The sequence below is a fragment of the Gadus chalcogrammus genome, chromosome 12, assembly GCF_026213295.1.
Source record: "Gadus chalcogrammus isolate NIFS_2021 chromosome 12, NIFS_Gcha_1.0, whole genome shotgun sequence".
Taxonomy (NCBI): domain Eukaryota; kingdom Metazoa; phylum Chordata; class Actinopteri; order Gadiformes; family Gadidae; genus Gadus; species Gadus chalcogrammus.
In genome coordinates, this window is record NC_079423.1 from 326,485 (window position 1) to 341,484 (window position 15,000).

At 48.3% G+C, this 15,000-nt stretch overlaps 1 protein-coding gene across 1 annotated transcript in view; it reads right to left on the bottom strand.

Annotated features, from left to right (window-relative positions):
• si:ch211-1a19.3 (uncharacterized) overlaps positions 1-4,174 on the bottom strand; it is a 4,889-nt gene extending 715 nt beyond the window's left edge. The window contains exons 1-2 of the mRNA XM_056604093.1: positions 3,073-4,174; positions 449-583 (exon numbers count right to left, since the gene is read on the bottom strand). Of these exons, the coding sequence (XP_056460068.1) occupies positions 449-583; positions 3,073-3,390 (453 nt within the window). The 5' untranslated portion in view covers positions 3,391-4,174. The remainder of the gene's footprint in view (positions 1-448; positions 584-3,072) is intronic.
• Positions 4,175-15,000: the final 10,826 nt, after the last annotated feature.

Consider the following 15,000-nt stretch of genomic DNA (forward strand, 5'->3'; position numbering starts at 1 on the left):
CTCCTCCGTCTCCTCTCCCTCCTCTCCCTCCTCTCCTTCTCCTCCTCTCCCCTCCCTTTCTCCCTCCTCCCTTCCCTCCTCTTCTCCTCCTTCCCTCCCTCTCTCCTCCTCTCCTTTCCTCTCCTCTCCTCTCCTCTTCCCTCCTCTCCTCCCTCCTTTTCCCTCCTCCCTCTCCTCTCTCCTCTCCTCTCCTCTTCCTCTCCTCTCCTCTCCTCTCCCTCCTCCTCTATCCTCCTCCTCTCCTCTCACTTCCTCTCCTCTTCACCTTCCTCCTCTCCTTTCCCCTCCTGTCCTCTCCTCCCCTCCTCTCCTCTTCCCGCCTCTACTCTCTCCTCCTCCTCCTCTCCTCTCCTCTCCTTTCCTCTCCTCCCCTTCCCCCCTCTCTCCCTGGGCTGTGTTCCTGTGACTCAGAGGTTGCCATGGTTCCAGGGAACATGTCTAAGAATACCCTGGCGGGACGTCCCGGAGTGAGCAGAGTTTTCCTACCGAGCTGCCGGCCGGCGCGGGCCGAGAGGTTCCTGTAGAGCAGCTCCTGCTGCTCCAGCTGCTGCTGCAGAGACGACATGTTTCCATGAAGCAGCGCCTGCAGGAGCACAGGGAGGGTTTACATCTAGTACTACCATAGTACTACAGGTACTGTGGTAGTACTGTTGTACTATGGTAGTACTCTCGTAGTACTGTAGGACTTTGGTAGTACTCTATTACTGTGGTAGTACTGTTCTGCTATGGTAGTACTCCAGTAGTACTTTGGTAGTACTCTAGTAATATGGTAGTACTGTTGTACTAGCAGTACTCTAGTAGTACTTTGGTAGTAATCTAGTACTATGGTAGAACTGTAGTACTCTGGTAGTACTGTAGTAGTACCATAGTACTACATTACCCCCGGGCGGTCCTCTCGAAGGTCTCCTGGGACCCGACCTGTTGGGCGGCCGTGTGAGTGATGAGACGTCTCTAAGGGTGAAGGCAGGGCTGATCTGGGGCCAGCCGCTCCACAGCTTTCCCTTGTAGGGACTTCTCTGGGTTTCCTCCGGGCCGAGAGGAGCCACGCCCGTCCTTAGACCAGGTCAGCGCTGGTCAGACTCGGGCATTTAGCGACATTCCTAACGGCTCACAAAGCCTCACCCACAACAGGAAGACAGGAGAAAAACACCTCTAAGACAGACAGACAGACAGACAGACAGACTCCTCTAGAGACAGACAGACAGACTGCCTCTAGAGACAGACAGACAGACAGACAGACAGACAGACAGACAGACAGACAGACAGACAGACAGACTCCTCTAGAGACAGACAGACAGACTGCCTCTAGAGACAGACAGACAGACTGCCTCTAAGACAGACAGACAGACTCCTCTAGAGACACACAGACTGCCTCTAAAAGGACAGACAGACTGCCTCTAACAGGACAGACAGACTGCCTCTCCTCTGTCTCTGAGGTTCTCCATCGCTGTCCAAACACCTCACGCTAACGTCTGGAATGTAGCGGCCATGACTTCATCTGCTCTCAACACTCTCCTGTCCTCAGCCTGACTGAGACAGACAGACAGACAGACAGACAGCCTCTAGACTCTGGAGGACAGACAGACAGACAGACAGACTGCCTCTAGACTCTGGAGGACAGACAGACAGACTGCCTCTAGACTCTGGAGGACAGACAGACAGACAGACTGCCTCTAGACTCTGGAGGACAGACAGAAAGACAGACTGCCTCTAGACTCTGGAGGACAGACAGACAGACTTCCTCTAGACTCTGGAGGACAGACAGACAGACAGACAGACAGACAGACAGACAGACAGACAGACAGACAGACAGACAGACAGACAGACAGCCTCTAGACTCTGGAGGACAGACAGACAGACAGACAGACAGACTGCCTCTAGACTCTGGAGGACAGACAGACAGACAGACAGACAGACAGACAGACAGACAGAAGCAGACTGCCTCTAGACTCTGGAGGACAGACAGACAGACTGCCTCTAGACTCTGGAGGACAGACAGACAGACAGACAGACAGACAGACAGACAGACAGACAGACAGACTGCCTCTAGACTCTGGAGGACAGACAGACAGACTGCCTCTAGACTCTGGAGGACAGACAGAAAGACAGACTGCCTCTAGACTCTGGAGGACAGACAGACAGACAGACAAACAGACAGACAAACAGACTTCCTCTAGACTCTGGAGGACAGACAGACAGACAGACAGACAGACAGACAGACAGACAGACAGACAGACAGACAGACAGACAGACAGACAGACAGACAGACAGACAGACAGACAGACAGACTGCCTCCAGAGGACAGACAGACAGACTGCCTCTAGACTCTGGAGGACAGACAGACAGACAGACAGACTGCCTCTAGACTCTGGAGGACAGACAGACAGACAGACAGACAGACAGACAGACAGACTGCCTCTAGACTCTGGAGGACAGACAGACAGACAGACAGACAGACAGACAGACAGACAGACAGACAGACAGACTGCCTCTAGACTCTGGAGGACAGACAGACAGACAGACAGACAGACAGACTGCCTCCAGAGGACAGACAGACAGACTCCCTCTTGACTCCTCATCCTGACTCACTGCAGATCGTAACAGAGATTAATGTAGCTTTCCTAGCTGAGAACTCACTGCAGGTCGAGAGCCTTTCAGAGGAGGACGTAATTGATCAGAGGTGGACATTATTGATCAGAGGTCGGACGTTATTGATCAGAGATGGACATTATTGATCAGAGGAGGACGTTATTGATCAGAGATGGACATTATTGATCAGAGCAGGGCATTATTGATCAGATGTCAACGTTATTGGTCAAAGGTGGACGTTATTGATTAGGGGTCAACATAGGTTGACATTAATGATCAGAGGTTAACATTATTGATAAGAGGTGGACATTATTGATCATAGATTAACATTATTGATCAGAGGTGAACATTATTGATCATAGATTAACATTATTGATCAGAGGTGAGCGTTATTGATCAGAGGTGAGCGTTATTGATCAGAGGTGAGCGAGGTGAGCGTTATTGATCAGAGATGAGCGTTATTGATGGGCGATGGCAGCTCACCTGTCCGTGGCGGCAGGCCTCCAGGCTCCTCCCGCTGAGTGCCAGGCCGGTCTCAAGGGTCCGGACGCGGTCCTGTTGCCGGGTCTGGTTCACCCTCAGCTTCTCCACCATCTCCTCCAGCGCCACTTTGTTCTTCCCCCACACCACCTTGGCCCCCTCCAGCTTCTCCGTCACCTCCTGCAGCCGCTGGTCGCAGGGCGCGGGGGGCGTGGCCTCGGGCTGCGACGCCCACACCGCGATGATCACCATGGAGGCCACGCCCCACACCACCAGCAGGGCCAGCAGCAGGGTCTTACACGTCTGGCACGACGCCGTCATGACCGCTCACCTGGTCCTCTACTGGTCCTCAGATGGTCCTCAGATGGTCCTCAGATGGTCCTCAGCTAGTCTGGTCCTCAGCTGGTCCTCACCTGGTCTTCAGATGGTCCTCAGATGGTCCTCAGATGGTCCTCAGATGGTCTTCAGCTGGTCCTCAGATGGTCTTCAGCTGGTCTTCAGATGGTCCTCAGATGGTCCTCAGATGGTCTGGTCTTCAGATGGTCCTCAGATGGTCCTCAGATGGTCTGGTCTTCAGATGGTCTGGTCTTCAGCTGGTCTGGTCTTCAGCTGGTCTGGTCTTCAGCTGGGCCTTAGATGGTCTTCAGCTGGTCTGGTCTTCAGCTGGCCTGGTCTTCAGCTGGGCCTCGGATAGCTGCTGGTAGCTTGGTGCAGCTGGTCGCCAGCTGGTCACTAGTTTACAGTAGCTGGTCTCTAACTTGGTGTAGCTAGTCTCCTGCTGGTCATTAGTTAGCAGTAGCTGGTCTCTAACTTGGTGTAGCTAGTCTCCTGCTGGTCATTAGTTAGCAGTAGCTGGTAGGTAGTGGTCTCTTGGTGTAGCTAGTCTCCAGCTGGTCACTAGTTAGCAGTAGCTGGTCTCTAACTTGGTGTAGCTAGTCTCCTGCTGGTCATTAGTTTGCAGTAGCTGGTAGGTAGTGGTCTCTTGGTGTAGCTAGTCTCCAGCTGGTCACTAGTTAGCCGTAGCTGGTAGGTAGTGGTCTCTCGGTTTATCTGGGGTCGTGCTTCTCTCTCTGAAGGCAGAACCGACTGACATTCACCTCAGAGGAAAGGGGAGGTATCAATCTTACTGTCCAACCAATCAGGTCCCCTATCTTCCTTAACCCCGCCCCCCTCCCCCCCCACTCACACACAAATACTAACTTGTAATGAAAGCTAGATGTGCAACATCGTTTCCAGTGTGTGTGTCCCAATTGTGTGTGTGTGTGTATTTATTTATGTGTGTGCGTGGTTGTGGTTGTGCTTTTAGCGAACAGTAAGTTTTCTGTTTCTGATTCTTACAAGTGGAACCTTGGAGAGAGAGGGAGAGAGGGAGAAGGAGAGAGGGAGGGAAAGGGGGAGGGGGAGGGAGGGAGGGAAAGGGGGAGGGAGGGAGGGAGGGAGGGAGGGAGAGTGGGAGGAGAGAGAGGGATAGAGAGAGGGAGAGGGATAGAGAGAGGGAGAGGGAGAGACAGGGCGAGAGAGAGAGGGAGAGAGAGGGGGAGAGACAGAGAGGGAGGTGGAGAGAGGGAGAGGAGAGGAGAGGAGAGAGGGAGGAGGGAGGGAGAGAGAGAGGAGAGAGGAGAGGGAGGGAGGGAGTGAGAGAGAGAGATGAGAGAGGAGGCGGGAGAGAGAGAGAGAGAGAGAGAGAGAGAGGGAGAGAGGGCGGGAGAGAGGGAGGGGGAGAGAGCGGGAGAGAGGGAGGGGGATAGAGAGAGGGGTTGATAGAGAGAGAGAGAGAGGGAGGTGGAGGTGGAGAGAGGGAGAGAGCGGGAGAGAGGGAGAGAGGGAGAGAGAGAGAGAGAGAGAGGGAGAGGGGGAGAGAGCGGGAGAGAGGGAGGGGGGAGATGTTGAGGGAAGGAGGGAGGGAGAGAGAGTAATGCAGCTCCCAACCACCTGAGCGTTACTCCGTTACAATCCTTCACACACCAGTGGGTAAAACATGATCTAAACACAGTGACCTCGAGTGAACCCCTCTGGTGGTCGTACATGGTATGACTCTCAGTAGTCACCACGTGAAGGAGGGTGGAGCCGTCCAGATGAGCTGAGTGGAGACTGGTGCACTCTGGGTAGTGTAGTGTTGGTAGGGAGAGGAGGAGCATCTGTCAGTGCAGCTGCTGTTGTTACATTGAGGGGATTTTGCTGAAATTTTTATCCAAAGCAACTTGCATCTGTTCATTCCCCCCGCGGCGGAGTCGACCCCCCAGGGCGATAGCCAGCAGGTCAACGGCGTCTCTCTCAGGGACACCTCCACACTCGGCTAGGAGGAGCTGGGGATCAAACCAGGGACCTTCAGGTTACCAGCCGACCCGCCCGACCACCTGAGCTACTGCCGCCCAGTAGCTGTTGTGTCTCCACCGGACCAGGTCTCCACCGGACCAGGTCTCCACCGGACCAGGTCTCCACCGGACCAGGTCTCCACCGGACCGGCAGGATCCAGGTCTCCACCGGACCAGGTCTCCACCGGACCGGCAGGGTCCAGGTCTCCACCGGACCAGGTCTCCACCAGACCGGCAGGGTCCAGGTCTCCAGTGGACCGGGAGGGTCCAGGTCTCCAGTGGACCGGGAGGGTCCAGGTCTTCAGTGGACCGGGAGGGTCCAGGTCTCCAGTGGACCGGGAGGGTCCAGGTCTCCAACGGACCGGCAGGGTCCAGGTCTCCAGTGGACCGGGAGGGTCCAGGTCTCTAGTGGACCGGGAGGGTCCAGGTCTCCAGTGGACCGGGAGGGTCCAGGTCTCCAGTGGACCGGGAGGGTCCAGGTCTCTAGTGGACCGGGAGGGTCCAGGTCTCTAGTGGACCGGGAGGGTCCAGGTCTCCAGTGGACCGGGAGGGTCCAGGTCTCCAGTGGACCGGGAGGTGGTCTGTCTCTTCATGGCGCGGACGGCGACGGTGTTGCTGTGGGCCGTGCTGAGCGGTGAGTGGGGGAGGAGGGGAGGAGGGGAGGAGGGGGGGGAGGAGGAGGAGGAGGAGGGGGAGGAGGAGGAGGGGGGGGGGGGGAGGCAGGAGGAGGAGGGGGGGGGAGGAGGAGGAGGAGGGGAGGGGGAGGAGGGGGGGAGGAGGAGGATTAGGAGGAGGAGGAGGGGGAGGGGGGGAGGAGGAGGAGGAGGAGGGTTAGGAGGAGGAGGAGGAGGAGGAGGAGGAGGTGAGGAGAAGTGGAGGAGGGGGGGAGGAGGAGGATTAGGAGGAAGAGGGGGGGGGAGGGGGGGAGGAGATGGATTAGGAGGAGGAGGTCTCATGTCTTAATGCAGTAGAAACAGCCCTCTTTGTCATGGAGAATCAGTGACGTAACAGTGATTATAATAACCCATATAACCAGTATTATAATGGATAACAACTATGAGAAATATAATAGGCTATGATCTCTATCCAATATCAGCGAGTGACCAGCGATGATGAGGTTTATGAAATCTGAGGTTAGTCGTATGATGCTTGTTGCTATGAAGCTATATGAGTATTTAGGAATGCTCAAAGTGCTTTAAGCAGATTGGAATACAATCTTGAGTGTAATTATAATTCATTTTAGGCATGAGTGTCATAGAAAGAGTTACTCAAGCTTCTTAAATGATTTAAGTTCATTAAAGCTGAAGTGTTGGAACCAGTTTAAGGCTGTATAAAGCAGCTGAAAGCAGACCTAAATGACATTAGGTCAGGACAGCAGACTAGCTAACCCCTGGACTAGCTAACCCCATCACTTCCTAACCCCTGTTCTAGCTAGCCCCTGGACTAGCAAACCCCTGGACTAGATAACCCCTGGATTAGCTATCTCCTGGACTAGCTAACCCCATGTACTATCTTAACCCTGGACTAGCTAACTCCTGGACTAGCTAGCCCCATCAATTCCTAACCCTGGACTAGCTAACTCCTGGATTAGCTAACCCCTGTACTAGCTAACCCCTGGACTACCTAGCCCCTGGATTAGCTCACCCCTGGATTAGCTAACCCCTGGCAGAGCTAGCCCCTGGACCAGCTAACCCATGGACCAGCTAACCCCTGGACCAGCTAACCCTTGGACAAGCTATCCCCTATACTAGCTGACCCCTGGACTAGCTGACCCCTGGACTAGCTAACCCCTGTACTAGCTAACCCCTGTACTAGCTAACCCCTGGACTAGCTAACCCCTGGACTAGCTAACCCCTGGACTAGCTAACCCCTGGACTAGCTAACCCGGACTAGCTAACCCCTGGACTAGCTAACCCCTGGACTAGCTAACCCCTGGACTAGCTAACCCCTGGACTAGCTAACCCCCGGACTAGCTAACCCCCGGACTAGCTAACCCCCGGACTAGCTAACCCCGGACTAGCTAACCCCCGGACTAGCTAACCCCCGGACTAGCTAACCCCCGGACTAGCTAACCCCCGGACTAGCTAACCCCCGGACTAGCTAACCCCAGTACTAGCTAACCCCAGTACTAGCTAACCCCTGTACTAGCTAACCCCTGTACTAGCTAACCCCTGTACTAGCTAACCCCTGTACTAGCTAACCCCTGTACTAGCTAACCCCTGTACTAGCTCAACCCTGGACTAGCTCAACCCTGGACTAGCTAATACCTGGACTAACTAACCCCTGCTGTGGGTGGTGCAGGTCTGGCGGCGGGGCAGCAGGTGGTGGTGGTGGTGAAAGGTGGAGAAGAGGTCCTCCTGCCGTGTCCGCTGTGGGCCGGCTCCCGCAACTCCACCCGCAGCTCCACCCTCAGCTGGTACCAGAGGAAGGAGCAGAGGGTGCTGCTGGTCCTCAGCTCCACCCTGACCCCCACCCTGACCTCCACCCTGACCCCCACCCTGAACCCCACCATGAACCCCCGACCCCGGCTGGTGTACGGTCGGGGGTTCGGTCCGGACCGCTTCACCCTGCACCCCCGTCAGCCCGGAGACCTCCTGCTGCTCCGCCCCCAGCCCGGCGATGCAGGGGTCTACTTCTGCTGCGTCAGCCGACGGACCAAGATCACATGACCAATGACATCATCATGTTAACATCCTCATGACATCTTCATGTTAACATCCTCATGACATCATCATGTTAACATCCTCATGACATCATCATGTTAACATCCTCATGACATCATCATGTTAACATCCTATGACATCATCATGTTAACATCCTCATGACATCATCATGTTAACATCCTCATGACATCATCATGTTAATATCCTCATGACATCATCATGTTAACATCCTCATGACATCATCATGTTAACATCCTCATTACATCATCATGTTAACATCCTCATGACATCCTCATGACATCATCATGTTAATATCCTCATGACATCATCATGTTCAAATCCTCATGACATCATCATATTAACATCCTCATGACATCATCATGTTAATATCCTCATGACATCATCATGTTAACATCCTCATGACATCATCATGTTAATATCCTCATGACATCATCATGTTAAAATCCTCATGACATCATGTTAATATCCTCATGACATCATCATGTTAACATCCTCATGACATCATCATGTTAACATCCTCATGACATCCTCATGACATCATCATGTTAATATCCTCATGACATCATCATGTTAACATCCTCATGACATCATCATGTTAACATCCTCATGACATCATCATGTTAATATCCTCATGACATCATCATGTTAACTTCCTCATGACATCATCATGTTAACATCCTCATGACATCCTCATGACATCATCATGTTAATATCCTCATGACATCATGTTAACATCCTCATGACATCATCATGTTAACATCCTCATGACATCATCATGTTAACATCCTCATGACATCATGTTAACATCCTCATGACATCATCATGTTAATATCCTCATGATATCATCCTCACATGTATCATAACATCCTTCTCATTGTATGGACTCTGTCTAAATACAAACATTACCCTCCTAATTCTGTGTTAATGTGTCATATATATTATACATAATACCCTACAGCAGATATACAATAATACAATATATATCATATATATTATACATAATACACTACAGAAGATATACAATTATACAATATATATTATACATAATACACTACAGAAGATATACAATAATACAATATATATCATATATATTATACATAATACACTACAGAAGATATACAATAATACAATATATATCATATATATTATACATAATACACTACAGAAGATATACAATAATACAATATATATCACATATATTATACATAATACACGACAAGACATACAATAATTCAATATTTATCATTTTATTGTATGTCTAGTGATATCCACTCTACTTATCGTCTCTTCTCTGGTCTAAACTTGAAAATATTCTTTCTCCGTGACGACCACAAGACCGTGACGACCACGAGCCAGCGGCTGCGTCCTGTTTGCTTCATCCAGCTAACAGTCTGAATCCATCCACCAACGGCACAGCCATATTTGGGCTTCTGTCGTCTCTCCCTGGGAGTAGTTCTGGTGGGAGGAGTCAGTGTTATCGCGGAAAAACTGGCATTCCATTCAACAGGAAAACGTCTTCAGATGTAAGCATAGAGCTGCTTTAAATATTATAGATTATAAATGTTATATACTGGGTTCAATATTATAGATAATAAAAGTTATATACTGGGTTCAATATTATAGATAATAAATGTTAAATACTGAGTTCAATGTTATAGATTATTAATGTTATATACTGGGTTCAATATTATAGATTATTAATGTTATATACTTGGTTCAATATTATAGATTATTAAAACAGTGTTTGATATTATCGATTATAAATGATATGAACTGCGTTCAATATGATTGATTATTAATGTTATATACTGGGTTCAATATGCTCTTTTTTTTAATATATGCAATATTTTCGATATAAAGCAATACATTATATAGCCTGTTATAACATTTTAGATATATAGAGGATACAGATTATAAAAACTGTTTAATATCAGAGTTTATAAATGATAAAGATGCTATAGACTGTTTAACAGTATACATTATATACAATAGATTTTATGAATAGTTTAATTATGTTTAACATGGTAGATTGTTTTTTAGATTATTAAAAAAATTGATTAGTATATATAATATAAAAAAGCTATAATAATTACATGTACACAGTTCTATCAAAAAAATTATATAAAAATGAATAATAACTAAAATTATATATAGATATGATAAATAACCATATATGGATATTATAAATGACTATGTAAACATTAAAATTCAACAACCAATACCATGTATATTACAGAACTACAGTTTGCATGTGACAACAGGCTCTTCTCAATTTCTGTACTTTGTGAAGATGATTTCTTTATATATTTTTTTACACTGTCTTATGTTTTGGCTTTTCTGTACTTCTGCACTTAACTTATTCCACAATTTAACTCTGTCGATGCTGATACAAAAGCTATTTTTGGTTGTGAGTCTGCGGCAGACCTTGAAGTTGAACTTATAACTCCCCTCCCTTTCCGAAAACATTTTCCTGTATGTTATACATAGACTGTCAACATATAGCATGCTGTGTTTCGATAGGATGTATAGACTGTTTCTATAGGATCTATAGATTGTTTCTATAGGATCTATAGACTGTTTCTATAGGATCTATAGACTGTTTCTATAGGATCTATAGACTGTTTCTATAGGATCTATAGACTGTTTCTATAGGATCTATAGACTGTTTCTATAGGATCTACAGACTGTTTCTATAGGATCTATAGACTGTTTCTATAGGATCTATAGACTGTGTTTCTATAGGATCTATAGGCTGTTTCTATAGGATCTATAGACTGTGTTTCTATAGGATCTATAGACTTTGTTTCTATAGGATCTACAGACTGTGTTTCTATAGGATCTATAGACTGTTTCTATAGGATCTATAGACTGTGTTTCTATAGGATCTATAGACTGTGTTTCTATAGGATCTACAGACTGTGTTTCTATAGGATCTATAGACTGTTTCTATAGGATCTATAGACTGCTTCTATAGGATATATAGACTGTTTCTATAGGATCTATAGACTGCTTCTATAGGATCTATAGACTGTTTCTATAGGATCTATAGACTGCCTCTATAGGATCTATGGATTGTGTTTCTATAGGATCTATAGACTGTGCTTCTATAGGATCTATAGACTGCTTCTATAGGATCTATAGACTGTGTTCCTATAGATTACTTGGGACCATTGGTGTGACCAGGCCCGACCAAGGCCCCGGAGCAACATGAAGGCCCAGAGTTTAACCTTCTTCCTGCTGGGGTGAGACAACAACATGTTTCCCCATCTAGGGTCATTTCCTCTTCCTGTCCACAATGGAAGCATTACTTTTAGTATGTACCATATACATTCAAGTATGTACCATATACATACTAGTATGTGCTAGTATGTATATGGTACTAGTATGTACCATATTTCATGTAGTACCATGTTAATACAAGGTGAGTACCATTTAATACTATAGTAACTTGTAAATACAATGTGAGTACCATGTTAGTTCCATAGTACCCTGTCAATAACACTTGAGAACCAAGTGAGTACCACTTTAATACAATGTGAGTATCCTGTAACATAGTACCATGTTAATATCATAGTTCAATGTCAATACCATCTGAGTTCCATGTTAGTACCAGCTTGGTACCATACTACCATTTCAATACCAGGTTAGTGCCATGTTAGTATCAGTTTAGTACCATGTTAATACCATGTTAGTAACATGTTAGCTCCATATTACCCTGTAAATAACATGTGAGTGCCATGTTAATACATGGTACTCACCACAGTAGTACCATGTAAATATCATGTACGTACCATAGTACCATGTATGTATGTACCATGTGAGTACTGTAGTGCCATGTTAGTACCATGTTGGTACCATGGTAGTAGAATGTCAGTAGTATGTTAGTACCCTGTTACCATGTTAGTACCGTGTTAGTACTGTAGTACCATGTTACTTCAATGTTAGTACCATAGTACGTTTTTAGTACTGTAGTACCATGTTAGTACCATGTAAGTACCAATGTTAGTACTGTAGTACCAATGTTAGTACCATATTAGTACCATAGTACCATGTTAGTACCATAGTACCATGTTAGTATCATGTCAGTACCAATGTTAGTTCTGTAGTACCAATGTTAGTACCATGTTAGCACCTTAGTGCATGTAAGTACCGTAGTTCCATGTTAGTACCATATTAGGACCAATGTTAGCCCCATAGTACCATGTTAGTATCATGTTAGCACCAATGTTAGTACTGTAGTACCACGTTAGTACCATGTTAGCACCATAGTACTATGTTAGTGCCGTAGTACCATGTTAGTACAATGTTACTACCCAAGTACCATGTCAATACCATGTGAGTACGGTGTGAGCTCCTCTCGTGTCCTGCAGGCTGCTGACGGGCGGTGCTCGGTGTCTGCAGAGCGTGGTCTTCAGTCCCGAGGTCCTCCTCCTAGTCCACGGTGAGACCAGCCCTCCACTTCACTGAATACTGCGTGTACTGCGTATACTGCATGCTGAGTACTGCGTATACTGCATACTGAGTACTGCGTATACTGCATACTGAGTACTGCGTATACTGCATACTCAGTATGCAGTATACGCAGTACTCAGGAAAGTACTGTGTATACTGCAAACTGATTATGCATATACTGCATACTCAGTATGCAGAGTACGCAGTACTTTACTGAGTACTGCATATATCCATACTCAGTATCCAGTGTACGCAGTACTTTCCTGAGTACTGCGTATACTGCATACTCAGTATTCAGAGTAGGGGACAGGGCCTTCTGCGCCTCTGCCCCCACTCTGTGGAATCTGCTCCCCCTCCATATCCGCTGTGCCACTTCAGTGGAGTCATTCAAAAAGCTCCTGAAGGCACACCTCTTCTTAGAGGCCTATGGCCTTTAACCTGCCCCCCCCCCCCCTGTGTACACCTCTTGTAAGCGACTTGGGTACATTGAAAGGCGCTATATAAATTGAATTTATTATTATTATTATTATTATTATTATTATTATTACTTCCTGAGTACTGCGTATACTGCATACTCAGTATCCAGTGTACGCAGTACTTTCCTGAGTACTGCGTATACTGCATACTCAGTATTCAGAGTACGCAGTACTTCCTGAGTACTGCGTACTCTACAGTTTGGGTCTTTCTCTCTGGACTCCAGCCCCCCCCCCCGGCCCCCCAGAGGTCCGGGTCCTTGCCGGGCCCCAGGAGGGGGTCCTGGTTTGTTTGGTGTCGGCGCTCCGGGCGGGGCCGGTCCTCATATCCTGGAGGGTCTACCCCACCGGCCCCGGGACCCCCGTGACGCCCCCAGGCCCCCTGCTGGTCTGGACCCGGGCGGACCCCCCTGGCTCCTACAGGGCCTCCAGGGTCTGGACCCGGACCGGCTGGGGGCCTTCCGCCTGGTACTGCTGCGGGGCCACCCAGGGGCCCCCTACCCACCGGGACCCAGGGACAGAGGGCCCCCCTTCCCACAGAGACCCAGCCTCAGTAGCACCACCTGCTGGTCCTGGTCTGGAAGATGGGGACCCGGACTTGGAGGCCTGCTGTCACGGGGCGCGCTAGGTCTCTTCAAAGGGTCTAGGTCTCATCAGAGGGTCTAGGTCTCATCAGAGGGTCTAGGTCTCAACAGAGGGTCTAGGTCTCATCAGAGGGTCTAGGTCTCATCAGAGGGTCTAGGTCTCATCAGAGGGTCTCATGAGAGGGTCTAGGTCTCATCAGAGGGTCTAGGTCTCTTCAAAGGGTCTAGGTCTCATCAGAGGGTCTAGGTCTCATCAGAGGGTCTGGGTCTCATCAGAGGGTCTAGGTCTCATCTGAGGGTCTAGGTCTCATCAGAGGGTCTAGGTCTCAACAGAGGGTCTAGGTCTCATCAGAGGGTCTAGGTCTCATCAGAGGGTCTAGGTCTCATCAGAGGGTCTAGGTCTCATCAGAGGGTCTAGGTCTCAACAGAGGGTCTAGGTCTCATCAGAGGGTCTAGGTCTCATCAGAGGGTCTATGTCTCAACAGAGGGTCTAGGTCTCATCAGAGGGTCTAGGTCTCATCAGAGGGTCTAGGTCTCATCAGAGGGTCTAGGTCTCATCAGAGGGTCTAGGTCTCATCAGAGGGTCTATGTCTCAACAGAGGGTCTAGGTCTCATCAGAGGGTCTAGGTCTCATCAGAGGGTCTAGGTCTCATCAGAGGGTCTAGGTCTCATCAGAGGGTCTAGGTCTCATCAGAGGGTCTAGGTCTCATCAGAGGGTCTAGGTCTCAACAGAGGACAGTGTTTTACGTTAACAACATTACATTGTATTTTATTTTAAAGAGTACAGAATGGGCTCCACAGGTCCTCAATGTCTTCTGCTGAACATTCATCTGATCAATAAACTGGAAGTCCACATGCAGCACTTTCTCTTAGATATGACTCCATCATATGTCAATTATAGTATTATGTAAATAAGAGTCTAAGGACACTATATACAGACCCTGAACCCTAACCCCTGAACCTTAACCCTAAACCCTGAACCTTAAACCTAACCCCTGACTCCTCAACCCTAAACCTTAACCCTAAACCCTGACTCCTGAACCTTAACCCTAACCACTAAACCCTAACCCATGCTCCTAACCTCTGACTCCTAACCCCTATCCCCTGACTCCTAACCCCTGACCCCTAACCCCTGACCCCTGACTCCTAGAGTGATGATAAAAGGTTTTCTGCTCTAAGGTGATGAACTGCGTTGTTTGGTGAGACAACATGTAAAGAAAAGCTTTTCCAGAACTACACCCCATGCATCACCATGACGACCAACCCCTGGTCAGACCATCACCATGACAACCAACACCTGGTCAGACCATCACCATGACGACTAACACCTGGTCAGACCATCACCATGACGACCACCACCTGGTCAGACCATCACCATGACAATTGTTTCAAGGCGAAACCAAAGTATCCCTGGTACCACACA